Source organism: Ranitomeya imitator, chromosome 2 (assembly GCF_032444005.1).
Source record: "Ranitomeya imitator isolate aRanImi1 chromosome 2, aRanImi1.pri, whole genome shotgun sequence".
Taxonomy (NCBI): Eukaryota; Metazoa; Chordata; class Amphibia; order Anura; family Dendrobatidae; genus Ranitomeya; species Ranitomeya imitator.
In genome coordinates, this window is record NC_091283.1 from 245,103,742 (window position 1) to 245,128,570 (window position 24,829).

General features: G+C 48.6%; 1 protein-coding gene and 1 long non-coding RNA gene across 3 annotated transcripts in view; one reads left to right on the plus strand and one right to left on the minus strand.

The window, feature by feature from the left end:
• The window catches only part of LOC138662885 (uncharacterized), a 29,759-nt gene extending 19,947 nt beyond the window's left edge, over window positions 1-9,812 (minus strand). The window contains exon 1 of the long non-coding RNA XR_011318085.1: window positions 9,749-9,812. This is a non-coding gene — a long non-coding RNA (uncharacterized lncRNA). The remainder of the gene's footprint in view (window positions 1-9,748) is intronic.
• A 5,891-nt stretch (window positions 9,813-15,703) lies between these two features.
• The window catches only part of LOC138662884 (gastrula zinc finger protein XlCGF17.1-like), an 80,846-nt gene continuing 71,720 nt past the window's right edge, over window positions 15,704-24,829 (plus strand). The window contains exons 1-3 of one of the 2 annotated variants that reach the window (XM_069748878.1): window positions 15,704-15,821; window positions 15,905-16,002; window positions 16,201-16,291. In XM_069748878.1, coding sequence (XP_069604979.1) covers window positions 15,737-15,821; window positions 15,905-16,002; window positions 16,201-16,291 — 274 coding nt within the window. In that variant the 5' untranslated portion in view covers window positions 15,704-15,736. The remainder of the gene's footprint in view (window positions 15,822-15,904; window positions 16,003-16,200; window positions 16,292-24,829) is intronic. The other variant, XM_069748879.1, reaches the window with a different exon arrangement.

Sequence of the window (24,829 nt, forward strand, 5' to 3'; positions counted from 1 at the left end):
ATTTTTTGAGCAGTGTATATATTTATTAGATTAGATATTTATTATATATATATACTAGCTATTGAACCCGTTCTACGCCCGGGTGGCGAGCATTTATATTGGTATATGGTCTCCATCATGTGCTGCTGCCATCCTGCGCCCGTTCTGTCATGTGCTGCTGCCATCCTGCGCCCGTTCTGTCATGCGCTGCTGCCATCCTGCGCCCGTTCTGTCATGCGCTGCTGCCATCCTGCGCCCGTTCTGTCATGTGCTGCTCCCATCCTGCTGCCATCCTGTGCCCGTTCTGTCATGTGCTGCTGCCATCCTGCGCCCGTTCTGTCATGTGCTGCTGCCATCCTGCACCCGTTCTGTCATGTGCTCCTGCCATCCTGCGCCCGTTCTGTCATGTGCTGCTGCCATCCTGCGCCCGTTCTGTCATGTGCTGCTGCCATCCTGCGCCCGTTCTGTCATGTGCTGCTGCCATCCTGCGCCCGTTCTGTCATGTGCTGCTCCCATCCTGCGCCACTATTGTATTATATGCCCCCGTATGCTGCTGCCATATAAAAAAAAAAAAATACCATACTCCCCTATCGTCCGGCTCCACTGCAGGTGTGTCTTCAAGAAAATGGCGCCAGAAAGCGCGGACTGCGCAGGCGCCGATTCCGGCAGCAGGAATCGGCGCCTGCGCAGTCCGCGCTCTCCGGCACCATTTTCTTGAAGACACACCTGCAGTGGAGCCGGAGTACGTCTTCAAGAAAATGGCGCCGGAAAGCGCAGACTGCGCAGGCGCCGATTCCGGCAGCAGGAATCGGCGCTTGCGCAGTCCGCGCTTTCCGGCGCCATTTTCTTGAACACACACTCCGGGCTCCTCTGCCTGTGACTGGACTCTGTCACAGCAGAGGAGCCGGAGACAGAGCCGCACGCAGCGCTGGAACGGAGGACAGGTGAATATACTTACCCTCCCTCCTGGCGCGTCCACGGTCCCTGACTCTCCTGTGGAGATCGCGGTATGCGTTCAGTGCTTACGCATACCGCGATCTCCTGGGAGCGTCACTCTGTGGGGGCCAGACTGCGCCGGCGCTTGCACCGGCGCAGTCTATAAAGGCTTCGGACAGAGTGACGCTCCCAGCGTTATATTATAGATATATATATATATGTTAGATATTTATTATACGGGCTTTGCGTGTGGAGTGAGTGTGGCTATGTGGAGTGGGTGGGGCTATATGGAGTGGGCGTGGCTTCATACACACACATATATGTATATGTACATGATTGATTACCACTTGACTGTATAAACAATCCCCTTTAACCCCTTTCCAACATCAGGCGTAAATGTACGCCGATGTCAAACTCCTTTCCTTTGATGTGGGCTCCAGCGCTGAGCCACATCTTTTCTGGCACATGTCAGCAAGCGCGCCAGAAATCCCACCCATCAGTGACCCAGTCACTGATGGTTTGGCAGGACAACCAGTGGTCTCCAGCAGAAGTCTATGGTTGTCACTGCAGGATTGCTATGAGCGCCGCCCACTAGCCGAAAATGCAGGAACTAGGGATCGTCTCGCCGAACTCCTGCTCAACATGGGCAAAACGCTACTCAGGCAACACAGGGTGAGGGTAAAACAGTGTGGCAAAGCTTTATTGAACTACAAACAGGCAGATAACATATTGAACAGTCCCAGCACAGTACCCAAGATGGTGCACATTACAGTCTCACCCTTCCGCTGACTCGCCTGGATAATAGCAGCTGTGACTACAGATCTTCCAGGGATGCTACCTCACTTGTGGCATGCACAGAGAGGAGGTAATGACAAGCGTTGGAAGATGCCTGTCCATACAAGGCCAGTTGATCCGAGGCTCACAACCTAGCTTCATATTCCAGGGTCAGTTACTCCACCTGTAGCATGCACACAGAGAGGAGGAAACAGCAAGTATAGGAAGATGACAGTCTATTGAGTTCATATAAGGTACAAGGCCAGTTGATCTGAGGATCACAACCTGGCTTATCCAAATATATCCATGGTTCAGCGATAGTCAATGGAGCAGATCTGTATTCTTCCAACCGAGGCTGAATACCCCCAGGTTGTTTCCTATAGAATGATAGATCCGTGTCCCTCGTAATGGAGCCATGATGTAAAATGGCTGTTGTCCAGTCTCTAGTCCTTTTGAGATGTATGGATGTCTTGGCAGAATCGCTCTGGCTGTTTCTCTCTCTGAATCTCTTTATACAGAGGCATGTAATCTATTTTTAGACTTAACAAGTGTCTCTCATTCAGAATTTACATAAAGGGTAAGAATGGAGATGAGATCAGGTAGCACTACTTGATTATTTAAACTATTTGCATAGTTTTTCCTTCTCTGGTTTAGAAGTCAACAAACTGGCTCAATAACACAATGTATAATTAGCATATTATTATTATATATTATTATAGCGCCATTTATTCCATGACGCTTTACATGTGAGGAGGGGTATACATAAAAACAGGTACAATAATCTTGAACAATACAAGTCACAACTGGTAAAGGAGGAGAGAGGACCCTGCCCGCGAGGGCACACAATCTACAAGGGATGGGTGAGGATTCAGTAGGTAAGGATAGAGCTGGTCGTACAGTGGTTTGGTCGATTGGTGATTACTGGGGCTTGCCGGAAGAGGTAGGTCTTCAGGTTCTATTTGAAGGTTTCAATGGTAGGTGAGAGTCTGATATGTTGTGGTAGAGAGTTCCAGAGTAGGGGTGATGCGCGAGAGAAATCTTGTATGTGATTGTGGGAAGAGGAGATAAGAGGGGAGTAGAGAAGGAGATCTTGTGAGGATCGGAGGTTGCGTGCAGGAAAGTTCCGGGAGATGAGGTCACAGATGTATGGAGGAGACAGGTTGTGGATGGCTTTGTATGTCTTGGTTAGGCTTTTGTACTGGAGTCTCTGGGTAATGGGGAGCCAGGGAAGGGATTGACAGAGAGGAGAGGCCGGGAAATAGCGGGGGAACAGGTGGATTAGTCGGGCAGCTGAGTTTAGAATAGATTGGAGGGGTGCGAGAGTGTTCGAGGGGAGGCCACAGAGCAGGAGGTTACAGTAGTCGAGGCGAGAGATGATGAGGGCATGGACTGGGTTTTTGCAGAATCTTGGTTTAGGAAAGTACGGATCCGTGAAATATTTTTGGGTTGAAGGCGGCAGGAAGTGTAAAGGGCTTGGATATGCGGTTTGAAGGAGAGATCAGTGTCAAGGATTACCAAGAGACAGCGAGCTTGTGGGACTGGGGAGAGTGGGCAGCCATTTACTGTAATGGATAGGTTCGTTGGGGGGTCACGTGAGACGGGGAAAGACAATGAATTCTGTTTTGTCCATGTTAAGTTTTAGAAATCTAGTGGAGAAGGATGAAATAGCGGACAGACATTGAGGGATTCTGGTTAGTAGGGTGGTGATATCTGGTCCAGAGATGTAGATCTGTGTGTCATCAGCATAGAGATGATACTGAAAACCGTGAGATTCTATGAGCTGTCCCAGGCCAAAAGTGTAAATGGAGAAGAGCAGGGGCCCTAGGACTGAACCTTGCAGGACTCCGACAGATAGGGGGCGAGGAGAGGAGGTGGTGTGTGAATTTGAGACGCTGAATGTTCGGTCCAGGATAGAGCCAACTCTGTGATGCCAAGGGATGAGAGGGTCTGTAGTAATAGGGAATGGTCCACTGTGTCAAAGGCAGAGGACAGGTCCAGGAGGAGGAGGATAGAGTAGTGTTGCTTGCTCCTGGCGGTTAATAGGTCATTGGTGACCTTAGTTAGGGCAGTTTCAGTGGAGTGGTGTGACCGGAAGCCTGATTGTAAGCGGTCGAAAATGAAGCAGGAAGATAGATGGGAGGACAGATCAAGATGGATGTGTTGTTCCAGTAGTTTTGAGGCATAGGGGAGAAGTGATATAAGGCGATAGCTAGTTACAGAGGATGGGTCAAGAGAGGGCTTTTTGTGGATAGGTGTGATTGAGGCATGTTTAAAGCTTGAGGGGAAAACACCAGTTGTTAGTGATAGGTTGAAAAGATGGGTTACAGTTGGGATGAAGACTGTGGCGAGGTTTGGGATGAAGTGGGATAGGATTGGGTCAAATATATCAGCAAACATCACTAGTAATCAAGGATAAGCCACAATAAAAGTGAATATTACAGGCCTACACAAACAAAAGTCTGTTTTCTTGACCAACCAGAAATCAACACTTAATTTGAAAGCCAACATACAGATAACATTCTAGTATTCTTCGTTTGCTAAAAATAGTCATCTGGTTAATTAAGATACAATGCTGTATTCACAATGCCAAAAGTAAACAAAAAATATTTAAAAAAAAAAATAAAATATATATATATACTAGATTGTGGCCCGATTCTAACGCATCGGGTATTCTAGAATATGCATGTCCCCGTAGTATATGGACAATGATGATTCCAGAATTCGCGGCAGACTGTGCCCGTCGCTGATTGGTTGAAGCAACCTTTATGACATCATCGTCGCCATGGCAACCATTATGACATCATCGTCGCTGTGCCCGTTGCTGATTGGTCTGGCGGCCTCGACCAATCAGAAACGCGGAATATCTACGTCCTTTATGACATCATCGTCGCTGTCCTCGTCGCTGATTGGTCGAGGCCTGGTGGCCTCGACCAATCAGAGAGGCGGGATTTCCAGGACAGACAGACAGACAGAAAGACAGACAGACAGACGGGAAAACCCTTAGACAATTATATATATAGATATATATATATATATATATATAACTTCAAATCATCCCTTTCGCTCCATTCAAAATAAAATAAAAAAATGAAACATACACATTTGGTATCACCGCATTCAGAATTGCTTGATCTATCAATATAAAAAAAAGAATTAACCCAATCGTGTAGCGAGAAAAAAAAAGTCAAAATGCCAAAATTACGTTTTTTGGTCACCGCAACATTGCATTAAAATGCAATAATGGACGATCAAAAGAATGTGTCTGCACCAAAATGGTATCATTAAAAACGTCAGCTCAGCACGCAAAAAATAAGCTTGCACCCAACCCAAGATCATGAAAAATGGAGATGCGCCGGGTATCGGAAAATGGCGCAATTCTTTTATAGCTTACCTAATAAAGTTGAGTTATTTTTACTGATAAATTTTTTGTGGGTCATTTATTTTCTGTTGGTATTTCGTTTATTCTATAAAACTCCCATATATTATTCTCATTTTGAACGCACGCCGCACGCATCATGTTTTTGTACAATTTGTCAATAATATATATACAGTAGGTTCTCCCCGTCGGTGTTATTTTTGATGGTCAACAAAATACGATTTTCCTGTAATTCATTTCTCACACTCTAGGTATAATAATGGATTTTTCCTGTGTGGGATTTTCGATGTTTAAAAAGGTAGTCAACTAGGTGGACAAGCCCTTCTCATTCCTCATGTTTGGTCCTGTTAAAATAAAAATCCTCATACAAACCTCTCATGGTGGCGCCGTTTCACTGGTGCTGGCGCTTGAGGCTCTGCTGAGGTTTTTACATCATGTGAGCTCTGTGCCCAATCAGTGCTGAAGTCACTGTCCCCACCTTCGGACAAATCAAGCATCATGAGGCCGTCAGAGAGCAGCCGCGGCCCTGGCTTCCTGTTCATGTTTACTGCGTCCAAAGGAAGGAGCAGTGAAGCTGCCGCTGATCGGGTGCAGGGCTCGTGTGACACTAGAAGTCCCAGAAATTTCGAGCTCTCTGGGTTCCAAAGGTAGAAATGTTAAATGACCCCTCTCTGGGACTTCTAGTGTTAAAGAAGATAAACACTCACATGTTGCTTAGGTCATTCCAGGCTAACCATGCTGGTGGGAGGAGCCAGACATGCTAATGCATCAGAGGGTCTTGGTGCAACAGCTTCTCAGGTAAGACTGAAGGCTGGGCTGACTGGCAGTAACTTAGACATGTAGGCTGTGACATCACTAAAGGGGGTTGAGTTACCCTCGCCCTCACCTTATCATTATCATGACTTGCCTAGAGAATCTAGCAGAGTAACGGCACACACATCACTCATCTTATATGGAAATTAGCTTTCTAATGATTCCAAACCCGGACTAGCTATACCACTCGGTTCAGGAGAAAACCATTTCTCGGGTTCCTTTGGAGCTAGAATTTAGCAAGAGGCGCCATAGCGAAGCTCTATCGAAGCACGTTTCAAATATATAACTGTCATATTTCTATCCCACACTGGCATCGCATTACAGCTTCTGTAATATCTCCCCCACATACAGCAAGCCCATGTGTTTGGAGATAAAGACATTCCTACGGGAAGTGGGGAAAGGAAAGAGTGAGGAGAGAGTGTAAGGTTACAGGAGCCAGGGACAGATATCCCCTAGTGCAGGGGCTGCGAGGGGGGCCACATGCAGCGTGTGTGATAACAAGGGAAAATCATACGCCATTTTATACATTATCGTGACAAGGCCAACATGAGCAATGAGTTCACTGCGAAAAATATACCGTATATTTTGGACTATAAGATGTACCTCGGTTTTAGAAGAGGAAATTAGGCAAAAAAAATAGAAGTAAAAAATGTGGTCAATTCTGTACTTAATATCCCCTATCCTGGTATATATGGTTTCCTCACCCTCATCCTGATACACATGGCTCCTTCACCCTTATCCTGGTATACATGGATCCCTTATCCCTATCCTGGCAGGAATGATCACCCTCATCCCTCTCCTAGTATGTATGGCCCCATCCCTATTCTGGTATGATTGGCCCCCATACCGGTTATGGTCTTCATCAGAGGTGTCAAACTGCATTCCTCGAGGGCTGCAAACAGGTCATGTTTTCAGGATTTCCTTGTGTTGCACAGGTGATAATTTAATCACCTGTACAGAATGATTCCAGCACCTTGTGCAATGCTAAGGAAATCTTGAAAACAAGCATGGTTTGAGGCCCTCGAGGAATGCAATTTGACACCCCTGATCTGCATAGCCCCATCAGAAAACATAAAAACAAAAACATTACACTTATGTACCCGGCGCTCCCTCACAGTGTCCTGTTCCGATGCCAGCAGCTGCTTTATGCTCGTTAGGCCAGGTTCACATTGCGTTAACAGCAGCCCATTCAACACATGCATTAACGGGCTGCTGTTAACGCAAGTGCCGATGTGTCATCACGCTAGCACAGATTTTAGAATGGTGTCACACTTGTGTATTTTGTATCATATAGACCCCTCAAAAGGACTTCAAATGAGATGTGGTCCCTAAAAAAAAAAAATGGTGTTGTAAAAATAAGAAATTGCTGGTCAACTTTTAACCCTTAAAACTCCCTAACAACAAAAAAATGTTGGTTCCAAAATTGTGCTGATGTAAAGTAGACATGTGGGAAATGTTACTTATTAAGTATTTTGTGTGACATATCTCTGTGATTTAATTGTATAAAAATTCAAAGTTGGAAAATTGCGAAATTTTCAAAATTTTCGCCAAATTTCCATTTTTTTCACAAATAAATGCAAGTTATATCGAATAAATTTTACCATTGTCATGAAGTACAATATGTCACGAGAAAATAATGTCAGAATCACTGGGATCCGTTGAAGCGTTCCAGAGTTATAACGTCATAAAGGGACAGTGGTCAACATTGTAAAAATTGTACCGGTCATTAACATGCAAACCACCCTCGGGGCTTAAGGGGTTAACATTGTTACCTATGACTGTTGTGTTTGAAACTGTTAAACTGTAAAGCGCTGCGGTATATGATGGCGCTATATAAATAAAGATTATTATTATTATAGCGGTACTGTGAGAACATTATACTGCGTGTGGGGGTATGGCGGTACTATGAGAAGATTACACTGTGTATGAGGGTATGGCGGTACTGTGAGAACATTATACTGTGTGTGGGGGTATGGCGGTACTATGAGAACATTATACTGTGTGTGGGGGTATGGCGGTACTATGAGAACATTATACTGTGTGGGGGGGTATGGCGGTACTGTATGAACATTATACTGTGTGTGGGGGTATGGCGGTACTATGAGAACATTATACTGTGTGGGGGGGTATGGCGGTACTGTATGAACCTTATACTGTGTGGGGGGGTATGGCGGCACTGTGAGAACATTATACTGTGTGGGGGGGTATGGCGGTACTGTATGAACATTATACTGTGTGTGGGGGTATGGCGGTACTATGAGAACATTATACTGTGTGTGGGGGTATGGCGGTACTATGAGAACATTATACTGTGTGGGGGTATGGCGGCACTGTGAGAACATTATAGTGTGTGGGGGTATGGCGGTACTATGAGAACATTATACTGTGTGTGGGGGTATGGCGGTACTATGAGAACATTATACTGTGTGGGGGTATGGCGGTACTATGAGAACATTATACAGTGTGTGGGGGTATGGCGGTACTATGAGAACATTATACTGTCTGTGGGGGTATGGCGGTACTATGAGAACATTATACTGTGTGTGGGGGTATGGCGCTACTATGAGAACATTATACTGTGTGTGGGGGTATGGCGCTACTATGAGAACATTATACAGTGTGTGGGGGTATGGCGGTACTGTGGGAACATTGTACTGTGGGGGGGTATGGCGGTAATATGAGAACATCATACTGTGTGGGGGTTTGGCGGTACTATGAGAACATTATACTGTGTGGGGGTGTATGGTCGTACTGTAGGAACATTATACTGTGTGTGGGGGTATGGCGGTACTATGAGAACATTATACTGTGTGTGGGGGTATGGCGGTACTATGAGAACATTATACTGTGTGTGGGGGTATGGCGGTACTATGAGAACATTATACTGTGTGGGGGTATGGCGGTACTATGAGAACATTATACTGTGTGTGGGGGTATGGCGGTACTATGAGAACATTATACTGTGTGGGGGTATGGCGGTACTATGAGAACACTATACTGTGTGTGGGGGTATGGCGGTACTATGAGAACATTATACTGTGTGTGGGGGTATGGCGCTACTATGAGAACATTATACAGTGTGTGGGGGTATGGCGGTACTATGAGAACATTATACAGTGTGTGGGGGTATGGCGGTACTATGAGAACATTATACTGTCTGTGGGGGTATGGCGGTACTATGAGAACATCATACTGTGTGGGGGTGTATGGTCGTACTGTAGGAACATTATACTGTGTATGGCAGTAGTGTGAAAATAACTTTTTTACGAGAGATGCCAGTACTGTGGGAACATTATACTGTGTGAGCGCCATCATATATATTACATAAGGGGTGTAATAAGGAGAGTCATAAAAAAGACTCCTCAGGGCTGTGCTGCATTTGTACAGACTGCTATCTGCCGTCCAGACGGGACCATGTGACATCAATGGGAAGAGGGAGGGTTTCCGGAGGGAAGAGTCTAGAGGGTGCACCTGGTCAGGAGACCTTGATGACGCAGTTACTGATATTATAAAGGCCGGAGCCCCAAAGGCAGAACAGATTTGGCGCCAACAAAGGAAAGGGGTGCGGGGAAGAATCTGAGGTACCAGCTCATGGTAAAGTGCCCGAGGCAGCTGGGTGTGGGGCAGAACCCTGCTTACAGGGCATAATGGGGGCATTACACTGTGTAGGAGCCAAGAAAGGGGCCCTGTACTAGGAGAACAATCCGCTCCCTCACTTCCTGTCCTCCATAGTTGGCTCGTATGTATCTATTACAGGAAACAGAACAACAACGTTATGATTCTTATAAAGTGGCAACAACAACCCCAAAAGAGTCTCCGTGCAGAAGGGGTTAATATCCCCGCGCTCAGTAATGGGGAATCTCCACATACCTCCACCTGCAGAGCCGCACTCCACATATATGGCTGCTCTGTGCGCACAGGACCTGTGATGAGGTCACAGGGGGGAGGAGTCAGGGGTCACGTGATCAGTGAATGCGATCGATGCTGCCTCTGTGTAGCAAGCACATGACTGAGCGAGGCCCCGCCCCTTTCCTGTGGCGTTAGCTCTTCCCAGGATCCTCCGCGCTAGAAGCTCCTTTCTCCCCGTGGATTTCTGGTGTGCGGCTCTGCAGGTGGAGTCTGCGCAGTCCTCGTCTTCCTCCTTGTGGGGGATTCCTCCTCCTATACCGCCTCCATACTCCGCCCCCTCACTATAGCGCTTATTCACACCTGTGGTCCTGGCTGTGTCTGTGCAGTGAGGGCGTTTTCCTCTTTGTCTCCAGACAGTAATGTCCTCCCCTGTGTATCGGCCACTGTAAGAATTCTCCTTTCTTCCCCCACATGGTGATATTCATCTACAGGGGCCATAAGTCCTTCTATGTGGCCCTAACTAGTATTAGTGGCCCCCGTGTGCCCCCATATATTACTACTGGCCCCTGTGTGCCCCCATATATCACTACTGGCCCCTGTGTGCCCCCATATATCACTACTGGCCCCCGTGTGCCCCCATATATTACTACTGGCCCCCGTGTGCCCCCATATATTACTACTGGCCCCCGTGTGCCCCCATATATTACTACTGGCCCCTGTGTGCCCCCATATATTACTACTGGCCCCTGTGTGCCCCCATATATCACTACTGGCCCCTGTGGGCCCCCATATATTACTACTGGCCCCCGTGTGCCCCCATATATCACTACTGGCCCCTGTATTCCCCCGTATATTACTACTGGCCCCTGTGTGCCCCCATATATCACTACTGACCCCTGTGTGCCCCCATATATCACTACTGGCCCCCATATATTAATACTGGCCCCTGTGTGCCCCCATATATCACTACTGACCCCTGTGTGCCCCCGTATATTACTACTGGCCCCCGTGTGCCCCCATATATTACTACTGGCCCCCGTGTGCCCCCATATATCACTACTGGCCCCCGTGTGCCCCCATATATTACTACTGGCCCCCGTGTGCCCCCATATATTACTACTGGCCCCCGTGTGCCCCCATATATTACTACTGGCCCCCGTGTGCCCCCATATATCACTACTGGCCCCCGTGTGCTCCCATATATTACTACTGGCCCCTGTGTGCCCCCATATATTACTACTGGCCCCCGTGTGCCCCCATATATTACTACTGGCCCCCGTGTGCCCCCATATATTACTACTGGCCCCCATATATCACTACTGGCCCCCGTGTGCCCCCATATATTACTACTGGCCCCCGTGTGCCCCCATATATCACTACTGGCCCCCGTGTGCCCCCATATATTACTACTGGCCCCCGTGTGCCCCCATATATCACTACTGGCCCCCGTGTGCCCCCATATATCACTACTGGCCCCCGTGTGCCCCCATATATTACTACTGGCCCCCGTGTGCTCCCATATCTTACTACTGGCCCCCGTGTGCCCCCATATATTACTACTGGCCCACGTGTGCCCCCATATATTACTACTGGCCCCCGTGTGCCCCCATATATCTCTACTGGCCCCCGTGTGCCCCCATATATTACTACTGGCCCCCGTGTCCCCCCATATATTACTACTGGCCCCCGTGTGCCCCCATATATTACTACTGGCCCCCGTGTGCTCCCATATATTACTACTGGCCCCCGTGTGCCCCCATATATTACTACTGGCCCCCGTGTGCCCCCATATATTACTACTGGCCCCCGTGTGCCCCCATATATTACTACTGGCCCCCGTGTGCCCCCATATATTACTACTGGCCCACGTGTGCCCCCATATATTACTACTGGCCCCCGTGTGCCCCCATATATTACTACTGGCCCCCGTGTGCCCCCACATATTACTACTGGCCCCCGTGTGCCCCCACATATTACTACTGGCCCTCGTGTACCCCCATATATTACTACTGGTCCCTGTGTGCCCCCATATATTACTACTGGCCCCCGTGTGCCCCCGCATATTACTACTGGCCCCCGTGTGCCCCCATATATTACTACTGGCCCTCGTGTGCCCCCATATATTACTACTGGCCCTCGTGTGCCCCCATATATCACTACTGGCCCACGTGTGCCCCCATATATTACTACTGGCCCACGTGTGCCCCCATATATTACTACTGGCCCCTGTGTACCCCATATATCACTTCTGGCCCACGTGTGCCCCCATATATTACTACTGGCCCCCGTGTGCCCCCATATATTACTACTGGCCCCCGTGTGCCCCCATATATTACTACTGGCCCCTGTGTGCCCCCATATATTACTACTGGCCCCTGTGTGCCCCCATATATCACTACTGGCCCCTGTGGGCCCCCATATATTACTACTGGCCCCCGTGTGCCCCCATATATCACTACTGGCCCCTGTATTCCCCCGTATATTACTACTGGCCCCTGTGTGCCCCCATATATCACTACTGACCCCTGTGTGCCCCCATATATCACTACTGGCCCCCATATATTAATACTGGCCCCTGTGTGCCCCCATATATCACTACTGACCCCTGTGTGCCCCCGTATATTACTACTGGCCCCCGTGTGCCCCCATATATTACTACTGGCCCCCGTGTGCCCCCATATATCACTACTGGCCCCCGTGTGCCCCCATATATTACTACTGGCCCCCGTGTGCCCCCATATATTACTACTGGCCCCCGTGTGCCCCCATATATTACTACTGGCCCCCGTGTGCCCCCATATATCACTACTGGCCCCCGTGTGCTCCCATATATTACTACTGGCCCCTGTGTGCCCCCATATATTACTACTGGCCCCCGTGTGCCCCCATATATTACTACTGGCCCCCGTGTGCCCCCATATATTACTACTGGCCCCCATATATCACTACTGGCCCCCGTGTGCCCCCATATATTACTACTGGCCCCCGTGTGCCCCCATATATCACTACTGGCCCCCGTGTGCCCCCATATATTACTACTGGCCCCCGTGTGCCCCCATATATCACTACTGGCCCCCGTGTGCCCCCATATATCACTACTGGCCCCCGTGTGCCCCCATATATTACTACTGGCCCCCGTGTGCTCCCATATCTTACTACTGGCCCCCGTGTGCCCCCATATATTACTACTGGCCCACGTGTGCCCCCATATATTACTACTGGCCCCCGTGTGCCCCCATATATCTCTACTGGCCCCCGTGTGCCCCCATATATTACTACTGGCCCCCGTGTCCCCCCATATATTACTACTGGCCCCCGTGTGCCCCCATATATTACTACTGGCCCCCGTGTGCTCCCATATATTACTACTGGCCCCCGTGTGCCCCCATATATTACTACTGGCCCCCGTGTGCCCCCATATATTACTACTGGCCCCCGTGTGCCCCCATATATTACTACTGGCCCCCGTGTGCCCCCATATATTACTACTGGCCCACGTGTGCCCCCATATATTACTACTGGCCCCCGTGTGCCCCCATATATTACTACTGGCCCCCGTGTGCCCCCACATATTACTACTGGCCCCCGTGTGCCCCCACATATTACTACTGGCCCTCGTGTACCCCCATATATTACTACTGGTCCCTGTGTGCCCCCATATATTACTACTGGCCCCCGTGTGCCCCCGCATATTACTACTGGCCCCCGTGTGCCCCCATATATTACTACTGGCCCTCGTGTGCCCCCATATATTACTACTGGCCCTCGTGTGCCCCCATATATCACTACTGGCCCACGTGTGCCCCCATATATTACTACTGGCCCACGTGTGCCCCCATATATTACTACTGGCCCCTGTGTACCCCATATATCACTTCTGGCCCACGTGTGCCCCCATATATTACTACTGGCCCACGTGTGCCCCCGTATATTACTACTGGCCCACGTGTGCCCCCATATATTACTACTGGCCCACGTGTGCCCCCATATATTACTACTGGCCCACTTGTGCCCCCATACATTACTGCTGGCCCTCGTGTGCCCCCATATATTACTACTGGTCCCCGTGTGCCCCCATATATCACTACTTTCCCCCGTATGCCCCCATATATCACTACTGGCCCCCGTGTGCCCCCATATATTACTACTGGCCCCCGTGTGCCCCCATATATTACTACTGGCCCCCGTGTGCCCCCATATATTACTACTGGCCCCCGTGTGCCCCTATATATTACTACTGGCCCCCGTGTGCCTCCATATATTACTACTGGCCCCCGTGTGCCCCCATATATTACTACTGGCCTACGTGTGCCCCCATATATTACTACTGGCCCCCGTGTGCCCCCATATATTACTACTGGCCCCCGTGTGCCCACATATATTACTACTGCCCCCCGTGTGCCCCCATATATTACTACTGGCCCCCGTGTGCCCCCATATATTACTACTGGCCCCCGTGTGCCCCCATATATTACTACTGGCCCCCGTGTGCCCCCATATATTACTACTGGCCCCCGTGTGCCCCCATATATTACTACTGGCCCACGTGTGCCCCCATATATTACTACTGGCCCCCGTGTGCCCCCATATATTACTACTGGCCCACGTGTGCCCCCATATATTACTACTGGCCCCCGTGTGCCCCCATATATTACTGGCCCCCGTGTGCCCCCATATATTACTACTGGCCCCCGTGTGCCCCCATATAGTACTGGCCCCCGTGTGCCCCCATATATTATTACTGGCCCCCGTGTGCCCCCATATAGTACTACTGGCCCCCGTGTGCCCCCATATATTACTACTGGCCCCTGTGTGCCCCCATATGTTACTACTGGCCCCCGTGTGCCCCCATATATTACTACTGGCCCCCGTGTGCCCCCATATATTACTACTGGCCCCCATATATTACTACTGGCCCCTGTGTGCCCCCATATGTTACTACTGGCCCCCGTGTGCCCCCATATATTAGTAATGTCCCTATAGATAGAAGATTACAGTGCGGGGAAGACGGGAAACCTTCATATAGAGGCCGGGGGTGATGGAGTCAGTGACCGACTCTGGCCAAATATGTCTCTAGAGCCGTAGTAGAAGATGAAGATGTCATCCTCATCATGAAGTAGTTATTTCTCATGTCGCGTGTAATGACTATCTCCTGCAGTTTTGCTAATGCCGATTCCAGGGTCGGTAAATGAGACGAGAATTAGCGTTATGGAAGATGAGTCTATGAGAAACGTATTCAGCTGCCGACTCCGAGGAAGAAACTGCTTGTTGTCTGTGGCCTAAATATATAGGATTTATTAGTAGATGTAAAGGAGGAAACTAAATACTGTAAAATAATAAATCTCCTCATATGTTTCCCTCATTATCTCCAGTAATTGTATTATTACACAGGATTCTTATGATGTTACATCGGCTCATCTTCTCATTCAGGTCTCTACAATATCGGATCCTCTCAGTGAAGATCTTCTACAAAAGAAAATTTCCTGATTTACCCATCAAAGATGGATATGGACAGAGACAAGATGGCGGAGAGGATATTACACCTCACCCTAGAGATCCTCTTCCGGCTTACTGGAGAGGTGAGAGATTCTGATGACGTCACATTACATCATTCTTATCTAATGGAATAACAGATGGACAGAACTGGAGAGGTGAGGACTCTGGAAATGTCTGTAGTGAGATTTATTAATGTGTCTCTCCATTACCAGGATTACACAGTGGTGAAGAAGACCTCTAGTGATCGCTGTCAGGACCCTGTGTCTGAGGGATGGGGAAGACCCCTGAGCCCAATCACGGGGCCTCCACCTCACCCCCTGATCCATGAGGACATCAATGACCAGAAGATCCTAGAACTCACCTACAAGATGATTGAGCTGCTGACTGGAGAGGTGACACTGCTGGGAATGCTGGGACATTATACAGTAACACTATGAAGGGATCGGGGGATGATGGTATCATTGTATGTGTCAGGTTCCTATAAGGTGTCAGGATGTCGCTGTCTATTTCTCCATGGAGGAGTGGGAGTATTTAGAAGGACACAGAGATCTGTACAAGAACGTCATAATGGAGGTTCCCCAGCCCCTCACATCTCCAGGTAATAGACAGGACTAAATACACCCGGCCTATAATTATCTGTATGTAAAGAATGAATTCAGTCCCTGTATGTGTTTCCTCCAGATCTATCCAGTAAGAGGACAACACCAGAGAGATGTCCCCGTCCTCTTCTTCCACAGGACTGTAACCAAGAAGATCCCAATGCTCCTCAGGATCATCAGGTAGATGGAGAGAAGGTGTCAGGAGATCTCCCCTATGATGTGTAGACGCCGGTGAAGGTCTTGTGCTCAGTCTTGTTTTATCCACCAGTATTATATGTTTTATACTTGTGTAATGAGAACGGTGGAGATGGCAGGATTAGAGCTGATCATAGATGTGACTTCTCCATCTGTCGGTGACTTTTATAATATTTGTTTCAGGGTGAAGATCTGACCCATATTAATACTACAGAGACATATGAGAGGGGGGATGAGCGGTGTAAAGAGGAGATTCCTACATATGACTACCGAGGTGAGTAGTGACCACTAAATGCAGAGAAGTCACAGATTCTTCTCATCACCGGCTGTGGCTGCTTTATCGGTGGTGTAGTCCGGCCGTATTACCATGATCACCATTTTGCCTCTAGACCAGAACATTCTCCTCCACCCAAAACTGTTCTAATGACTTTGGTCATTGAAAGCCCTTTTCTATAGAACTTACAACCTGGTAGATCCACCTCCCCCTGGGTTTAGGAGACGCTGTTACCTGCCCAGATCTGTGAACTATAAAACCAAATGACAGCGTACGTAGATAGAAAATCACTTGTAGAAAAATATTCTGATGGGCCTGTAAGAGAAAGCGGAGGGTAATGATGCTGTTGGCTTCCTAGAACCCTGAGATCTTATCGGAGGAATCTCCCTTCTCTCCCTTCTGTGCTGCTGAATGTGATCATATGATCCCTACAAGACCAGGTCCCGTCTTTCTGGCCAAACTTCACTTTTATGATCGACAACATTAAATGTGCAGTGAGGCCAAGTGTGAATTTCTGGACAATAACAGAGTTTCCCTTTATCCTGACTTTTCAATTTGTAGTAAAACCGACTAACTTCCAGGAGGATTGTGATAATCTACATAAACCCATCACACCGGTGCCATGATATATCTCTGAGCTGTGCGTGGCTGATGGCTGGAATATACATTTATTCCCCCTGCAGGAGATGTGTTGGCTCCAGCCCTGGTTTCATGGATTCACTCCACCTCATAAATTACATTGTTTTTGATCCTAAGAAATTCAGATTACTGCACAATCTCTCCTGAAATGGGGAACAATATTATTTCCTCTAATCTTCTGGTCAGGATTCATAATATCTCCAATGGTCCACCATAAATGAATGCAACTCTGGTTTACTGCTGTGTAATCTGTATTTGTAGTTTTCAGCTAATGAGATTCCCGTGCTCTGGGGCGGGGCTGTGGGTGGGGCTTTGTGTGGTGCTCTGGGGCGGGGCTTTATGTGGTGCTCTGGGCGGGGCTTTATCTGGTGCTCTGGGGTGAGGCTGTGGGTGGGGCTTTATGTGGTGCTGTGGGTGGGGCTTTATGTGGTGCTCTGGGCGGGGCTTTATGTCGTGCGCAGGGCTTTATGTGGTGCTCTGGGGTGGTGCTGTGGGAGGAGCTTTATGTGGGGCAATGGGCGGGGCTGTGGGCGGGGCTTTATGTGGTGCTCTGATTACATATTCATCTGTATTGGATTATAACAGGTTGCTGATCCCTCACTGACCTGCCCCCCATTTTTACATAATGCATATAATAGCATTGATAATTGTTGATAATGCCTATAATATTGTTGTTATTGGGAGGATTACAAAAAAAAAATTACATCCAGCAAAATGACTCCAGCGGCGCCTGTCCAGTAACATCTATCTCTTACTTATAGGCACAGGCGCTGCCATCATCGGTGACGTTTTGCTGGATGTAATTGTTTTCTAAGCCTCACAATATTATAGGCATTGTCAATAATAATATCAACACTATTATATGCATTATGTAAAAATGGGGGCAGGTCAGTGAGGGATCAGCGACCTGTCATAAGCCAATACAGATGAATATGTAATCAGCGCACCACATAAAGCCCCGCCCACAGCCCCACCCATAGCACCACATAAAGCCCCGCCCACAGCCCGCCCCAGAGCACAGCATTAAGCTCCGCCCACAGCCCCGCCCCAGAGCACGAGAATCTCATTAACTGAAAACTACAAATACAAATTAAATAACAACCACAAGACGGATTTCATCACCAGGTATCAGTGTAATCAGTATGAAACTTGGAGGAATTATTAATCCAGCCATGGCCGATGCTGCAATATCATCGGCCACGGCTGGAGACTGTAATCTGCCCCCAGCCACCGACTGACGGCGGCGGATAGGAACGGCAAGCTTTTCCTCCGAAAGTGCTGTGCAGATGGTGGGGTCGGGGGGGCCCAGCCTTTCCCTTCCCTGCCGCAAGACATCTGCGGCTGATAACTGCTATGGGGGGTCCCTCAGCCTCCCCAATGTAGCGCTGCTCCTGGGGTCGGATCCGTCTCCTCCATTTGGAGGGCTCTCAGTCCGGGCGCCTGTCTGCTGGGGGGTGAGTGCGGCGGCCGCTTTCATCATGCGGCCGGTTCCAGCATGCAGCCGCAGCTTTTGCCACAGACCGCTTCCAAGTGGCCACTTCCGGGTCCAGCGGCCGCGTCACTTCCGGGTCCAGCGGCCGCGTCACTTCCGGGTCCAGCGGCCGCGTCACTTCTGGTTGCGGCCAGCTAGAGAGAATGGCGCCGGCAGCAACGCCGGCCTCATGTGAGGCATTACAGCGTGGTCAACCGCAGCGGCGGTAAGGAGGGCAGGATCAACCAGGTAAATCCTATATAAACATCCTAAGGGGGTCTTTATGCCTGAAATAACTGAAATACCCTGCATGTCCACTGCTCCAGTCCCTGACAGCAAGCAGCCTGACTGGTAAACTTATCATTCATTCTCTGACCTGAAATACCCTGCATGTCTACTGCTCCAGTCCCTGACAGCAAGCAGCCTGACTGGTAAACTTATCATTCATTCCCTGAACTGAAATACCCTGCATGTCTACTGCTCCAGTCCCTGACAGCAAGCAGCCTGACTGGTAAACTTATCATTCATTCTCTGAACTGAAATACCCTGCATGTCCACTGCTCCAGTCCCTGACAGCAAGCAGCCTGACTGGTAAACTTATCATTCATTCTCTGACCTGAAATACCCTGCATGTCTACTGCTCCAGTCCCTGACAGCAAGCAGCCTGACTGGTAAACTTATCATTCATTCCCTGAACTGAAATACCCTGCATGTCCACTGCTCCAGTCCCTGACAGCAAGCAGCCTGACTGGTAAACTTATCATTCATTCTCTGAACTGAAATACCCTGCATGCCCACTGCTCCAGTCCCTGACAGCAAGCAGCCTGACTGGTAAACTTATAATTCATTCCCTGAACTGAAATATCCTGCATGTCCACTACTCCAGTCCCTGACAGCAAGCAGCCTGACTGGTAAACTTATCATTCATTCCCTGAACTGAAATACCCTGCATGTTCACTGCTCCAGTCCCTGACAGCAAGCAGCCTGACTGGTAAACTTATCATTCATTCTCTGTACTGAAATACCCTGCATGTTCACTGCTCCAGTCCCTGACAGCAAGCAGCCTGACTGGTAAACTTATCATTCATTCTCTGACCTGAAATACCCTGCATGTCTACTGCTCCAGTCCCTGACAGCAAGCAGCCTGACTGGTAAACTTATCATTCATTCTCTGACCTGAAATACCCTGCATGTCCACTGCTCCAGTCCCTGACAGCAAGCAGCCTGACTGGTAAACTTATCATTCAATCCCTGACCTGAAATACCCTGCATGTCCACTGCTCCAGTCCCTGACAGCAAGCAGCCTGACTGGTAAACTTATCATTCATTCTCTGACCTGAAATACCCTGCATGTCTACTGCTCCAGTCCCTGACAGCAAGCAGCCTGACTGGTAAACTTATCATTCATTCTCTGACCTGAAATACCCTGCATGTCCACTGCTCCAGTCCCTGACAGCAAGCAGCCTGACTGGTAAACTTATCATTCATTCTCTGACCTGAAATACCCTGCATGTCTACTGCTCCAGTCCCTGACAGCAAGCAGCCTGACTGGTAAACTTATCATTCATTCTCTGACCTGAAATACCCTGCATGTCTATTGCTCCAGTCCCTGACAGCAAGCAGCCTGACTGGTAAACTTATCATTCATTCTCTGACCTGAAATACCCTGCATGTCTACTGCTCCAGTCCCTGACAGCAAGCAGCCTGACTGGTAAACTTATCATTCATTCTCTGACCTGAAATACCCTGCATGTCTACTGCTCCAGTCCCTGACAGCAAGCAGCCTGACTGGTAAACTTATCATTCATTCTCTGACCTGAAATATCCTGCATGTCTATTGCTCCAGTCCCTGACAGCAAGCAGTCTGACTGGTAAACTTATCATTCATTCTCTGACCTGAAATACCCTGCATGTCCACTGCTCCAGTCCCTGACAGCAAGCAGTCTGACTGGTAAACTTATCATTCATTCTCTGACCTGAAATACTCTGCATGTCCACTGCTCCAGTCCCTGACAGCAAGCAGTCTGACTGGTAAACTTATCATTCATTCTCTGACCTGAAATACTCTGCATGTCCACTGCTCCAGTCCCTGACAGCAAGCATCCTGACTGGTAAACTTATCATTTATTCTCTGACCTGAAATACTCTGCATGTCTACTGCTCCAGTCCCTGACAGCAAGCAGCCTGACTGGTAAACTTATCATTTATTCTCTGACCTGAAATACTCTGCATGTCTACTGCTCCAGTCCCTGACAGCAAGCAGCCTGACTGGTAAACTTATCATTCATTCTCTGACCTGAAATACCCTGCATGTCTATTGCTCCAGTCCCTGACAGCAAGCAGCCTGACTGGTAAACTTATCATTCATTCTCTGACCTGAAATACCCTGCATGTCCACTGCTCCAGTCCCTGACAGCAAGCAGTCTGACTGGTAAACTTATCATTCATTCTCTGAACTGAAATACCCTGCATGTCTATTGCTCCAGTCCCTGACAGCAAGCAGCCTGACTGGTAAACTTATCATTCATTCTCTGACCTGAAATACCCTGCATGTCCACTGCTCCAGTCCCTGACAGCAAGCAGCCTGACTGGTAAACTTATCATTCATTCTCTGAACTGAAATATCCTGCATGCCCACTGCTCCAGTCCCTGACAGCAAGCAGCCTGACTGGTAAACTTATCATTCATTCTCTGAACTGAAATATCCTGCATGCCCACTGCTCCAGTCCCTGACAGCAAGCAGCCTGAATGGTAAACTTATCATTCATTCCCTGACCTGAAATACCCTGCATTTCTACTGCTCCAGTCCCTGACAGCAAGCAGCCTGACTGGTAAACTTATCATTCATTCTCTGACCTGAAATACCCTGCATGCCCACTGCTCCAGTCCCTGACAGCAAGCAGCCTGACTGGTAAACTTATCATTCATTCTCTGAACTGAAATATCCTGCATGCCCACTGCTCCAGTCCCTGACAGCAAGCAGCCTGACTGGTAAACTTATCATTCATTCTCTGAACTGAAATACCCTGCATGTCTATTGCTCCAGTCCCTGACAGCAAGCAGCCTGAATGGTAAACTTATCATTCATTCCCTGACCTGAAATACCCTGCATGTCCACTGCTCCAGTCCCTGACAGCAAGCAGCCTGACTGGTAAACTTATCATTCATTCTCTGACCTGAAATACCCTGCATGCCCACTGCTCCAGTCCCTGACAGCAAGCAGTCTGACTGGTAAACTTATCATTCATTCTCTGAACTGAAATATCCTGCATGTCTATTGCTCCAGTCCCTGACAGCAAGCAGCCTGACTGGTAAACTTATCATTCATTCCCTGAACTGAAATACCCTGCATGCCCACTGCTCCAGTCCCTGACAGCAAGCAGCCTGACTGGTAAACTTATCATTCATTCTCTGACCTGAAATACCCTGCATGTCTACTGCTCCAGTCCCTGACAGCAAGCAGTCTGACTGGTAAACTTATCATTCATTCCCTGAACTGAAATACCCTGCATGCCCACTGCTCCAGTCCCTGACAGCAAGCAGCCTGACTGGTAAACTTATCATTCATTCTCTGACCTGAAATACCCTGCATGCCCACTGCTCCAGTCCCTGACAGCAAGCAGCCTGACTGGTAAACTTATCATTCATTCCCTGAACTGAAATACCCTGCATGCCCACTGCTCCAGTCCCTGACAGCAAGCAGTCTGACTGGTAAACTTATCATTCATTCTCAGACCTGAAATACCCTGCATGCCCACTGCTCCAGTCCCTGACAGCAAGCAGTCTGACTGGTAAACTTATCATTCATTCTCTGACCTGAAATACCCTGCATGTCCACTGCTCCAGTCCCTGACAGCAAGCAGTCTGACTGGTAAACTTATCATTCATTCCCTGAACTGAAATACCCTGCATGTCTACTGCTCCAGTCCCTGACAGCAAGCAGCCTGACTGGTAAACTTATCATTCATTCTCTGACCTGAAATACCCTGCATGTCCACTGCTCCAGTCCCTGACAGCAAGCAGCCTGACTGGTAAACTTATCATTCATTCTCTGACCTGAAATACCCTGCATGCCCACTGCTCCAGTCCCTGACAGCAAGCAGTCTGACTGGTAAACTTATCATTCATTCCCTGAACTGAAATATCCTGCATGTCCACTACTCCAGTCCCTGACAGCAAGCAGCCTGACTGGTAAACTTATCATTCATTCCCTGAACTGAAATACCCTGCATGTCTACTGCTCCAGTCCCTGACAGCAAGCAGCCTGACTGGTAAACTTATCATTCATTCTCTGACCTGAAATACCCTGCATGTCCACTGCTCCAGTCCCTGACAGCAAGCAGCCTGACTGGTAAACTTATCATTCATTCTCTGACCTGAAATACCCTGCATGTCCACTGCTCCAGTCCCTGACAGCAAGCAGTCTGACTGGTAAACTTATCATGCATTCTCTGACCTGAAATACTCTGCATGTCTATTGCTCCAGTCCCTGACAGCAAGCAGCCTGACTGGTAAACTTATCATTCATTCTCTGACCTGAAATACCCTGCATGTCCACTGCTCCAGTCCCTGACAGCAAGCAGTCTGACTGGTAAACTTATCATTCATTCCCTGAACTGAAATACCCTGCATGCCCACTGCTCCAGTCCCTGACAGCAAGCAGCCTGACTGGTAAACTTATCATTCATTCTCTGACCTGAAATATCCTGCATGTCTATTGCTCCAGTCCCTGACAGCAAGCAGCCTGACTGGTAAACTTATCATTCATTCTCTGACCTGAAATACCCTGCATGTCCACTGCTCCAGTCCCTGACAGCAAGCAGCCTGACTGGTAAACTTATCATTCATTCTCTGTACTGAAATACCCTGCATGCCCACTGCTCCAGTCCCTGACAGCAAGCAATCTGACTGGTAAACTTATCATTCATTCTCTGACCTGAAATATCCTGCATGTCTACTGCTCCAGTCCCTGACAGCAAGCAGTCTGACTGGTAAACTTATCATTCATTCTCTGACCTGAAATATCCTGCATGTCTACTGCTCCAGTCCCTGACAGCAAGCAGCCTGACTGGTAAACTTATCATTCATTCTCTGACCTGAAATACCCTGCATGTCCACTGCTCCAGTCCCTGACAGCAAGCAGCCTGACTGGTAAACTTATCATTCATTCTCTGTACTGAAATACCCTGCATGCCCACTGCTCCAGTCCCTGACAGCAAGCAGCCTGACTGGTAAACTTATCATTCATTCTCTGTACTGAAATACCCTGCATGCCCACTGCTCCAGTCCCTGACAGCAAGCAGCCTGACTGGTAAACTTATCATTCATTCTCTGACCTGAAATACTCTGCATGTCTATTGCTCCAGTCCCTGACAGCAAGCAGCCTGACTGGTAAACTTATCATTCATTCTCTGACCTGAAATACCCTGCATGTCCACTGCTCCAGTCCCTGACAGCAAGCAGTCTGACTGGTAAACTTATCATTCATTCCCTGAACTGAAATACCCTGCATGCCCACTGCTCCAGTCCCTGACAGCAAGCAGCCTGACTGGTAAACTTATCATTCATTCTCTGACCTGAAATATCCTGCATGTCTATTGCTCCAGTCCCTGACAGCAAGCAGCCTGACTGGTAAACTTATCATTCATTCTCTGACCTGAAATACCCTGCATGTCCACTGCTCCAGTCCCTGACAGCAAGCAGCCTGACTGGTAAACTTATCATTCATTCTCTGTACTGAAATACCCTGCATGCCCACTGCTCCAGTCCCTGACAGCAAGCAATCTGACTGGTAAACTTATCATTCATTCTCTGACCTGAAATATCCTGCATGTCTACTGCTCCAGTCCCTGACAGCAAGCAGTCTGACTGGTAAACTTATCATTCATTCTCTGACCTGAAATATCCTGCATGTCTACTGCTCCAGTCCCTGACAGCAAGCAGCCTGACTGGTAAACTTATCATTCATTCTCTGACCTGAAATACCCTGCATGTCCACTGCTCCAGTCCCTGACAGCAAGCAGCCTGACTGGTAAACTTATCATTCATTCTCTGTACTGAAATACCCTGCATGCCCACTGCTCCAGTCCCTGACAGCAAGCAATCTGACTGGTAAACTTATCATTCATTCTCTGACCTGAAATATCCTGCATGTCTATTGCTCCAGTCCCTGACAGCAAGCAGCCTGACTGGTAAACTTATCATTCATTCTCTGACCTGAAATACCCTGCATGTCCACTGCTCCAGTCCCTGACAGCAAGCAGCCTGACTGGTAAACTTATCATTCATTCTCTGACCTGAAATACCCTGCATGCCCACTGCTCCAGTCCCTGACAGCAAGCAGCCTGACTGGTAAACTTATCATTCATTCTCTGTACTGAAATACCCTGCATGCCCACTGCTCCAGTCCCTGACAGCAAGCAGTCTGA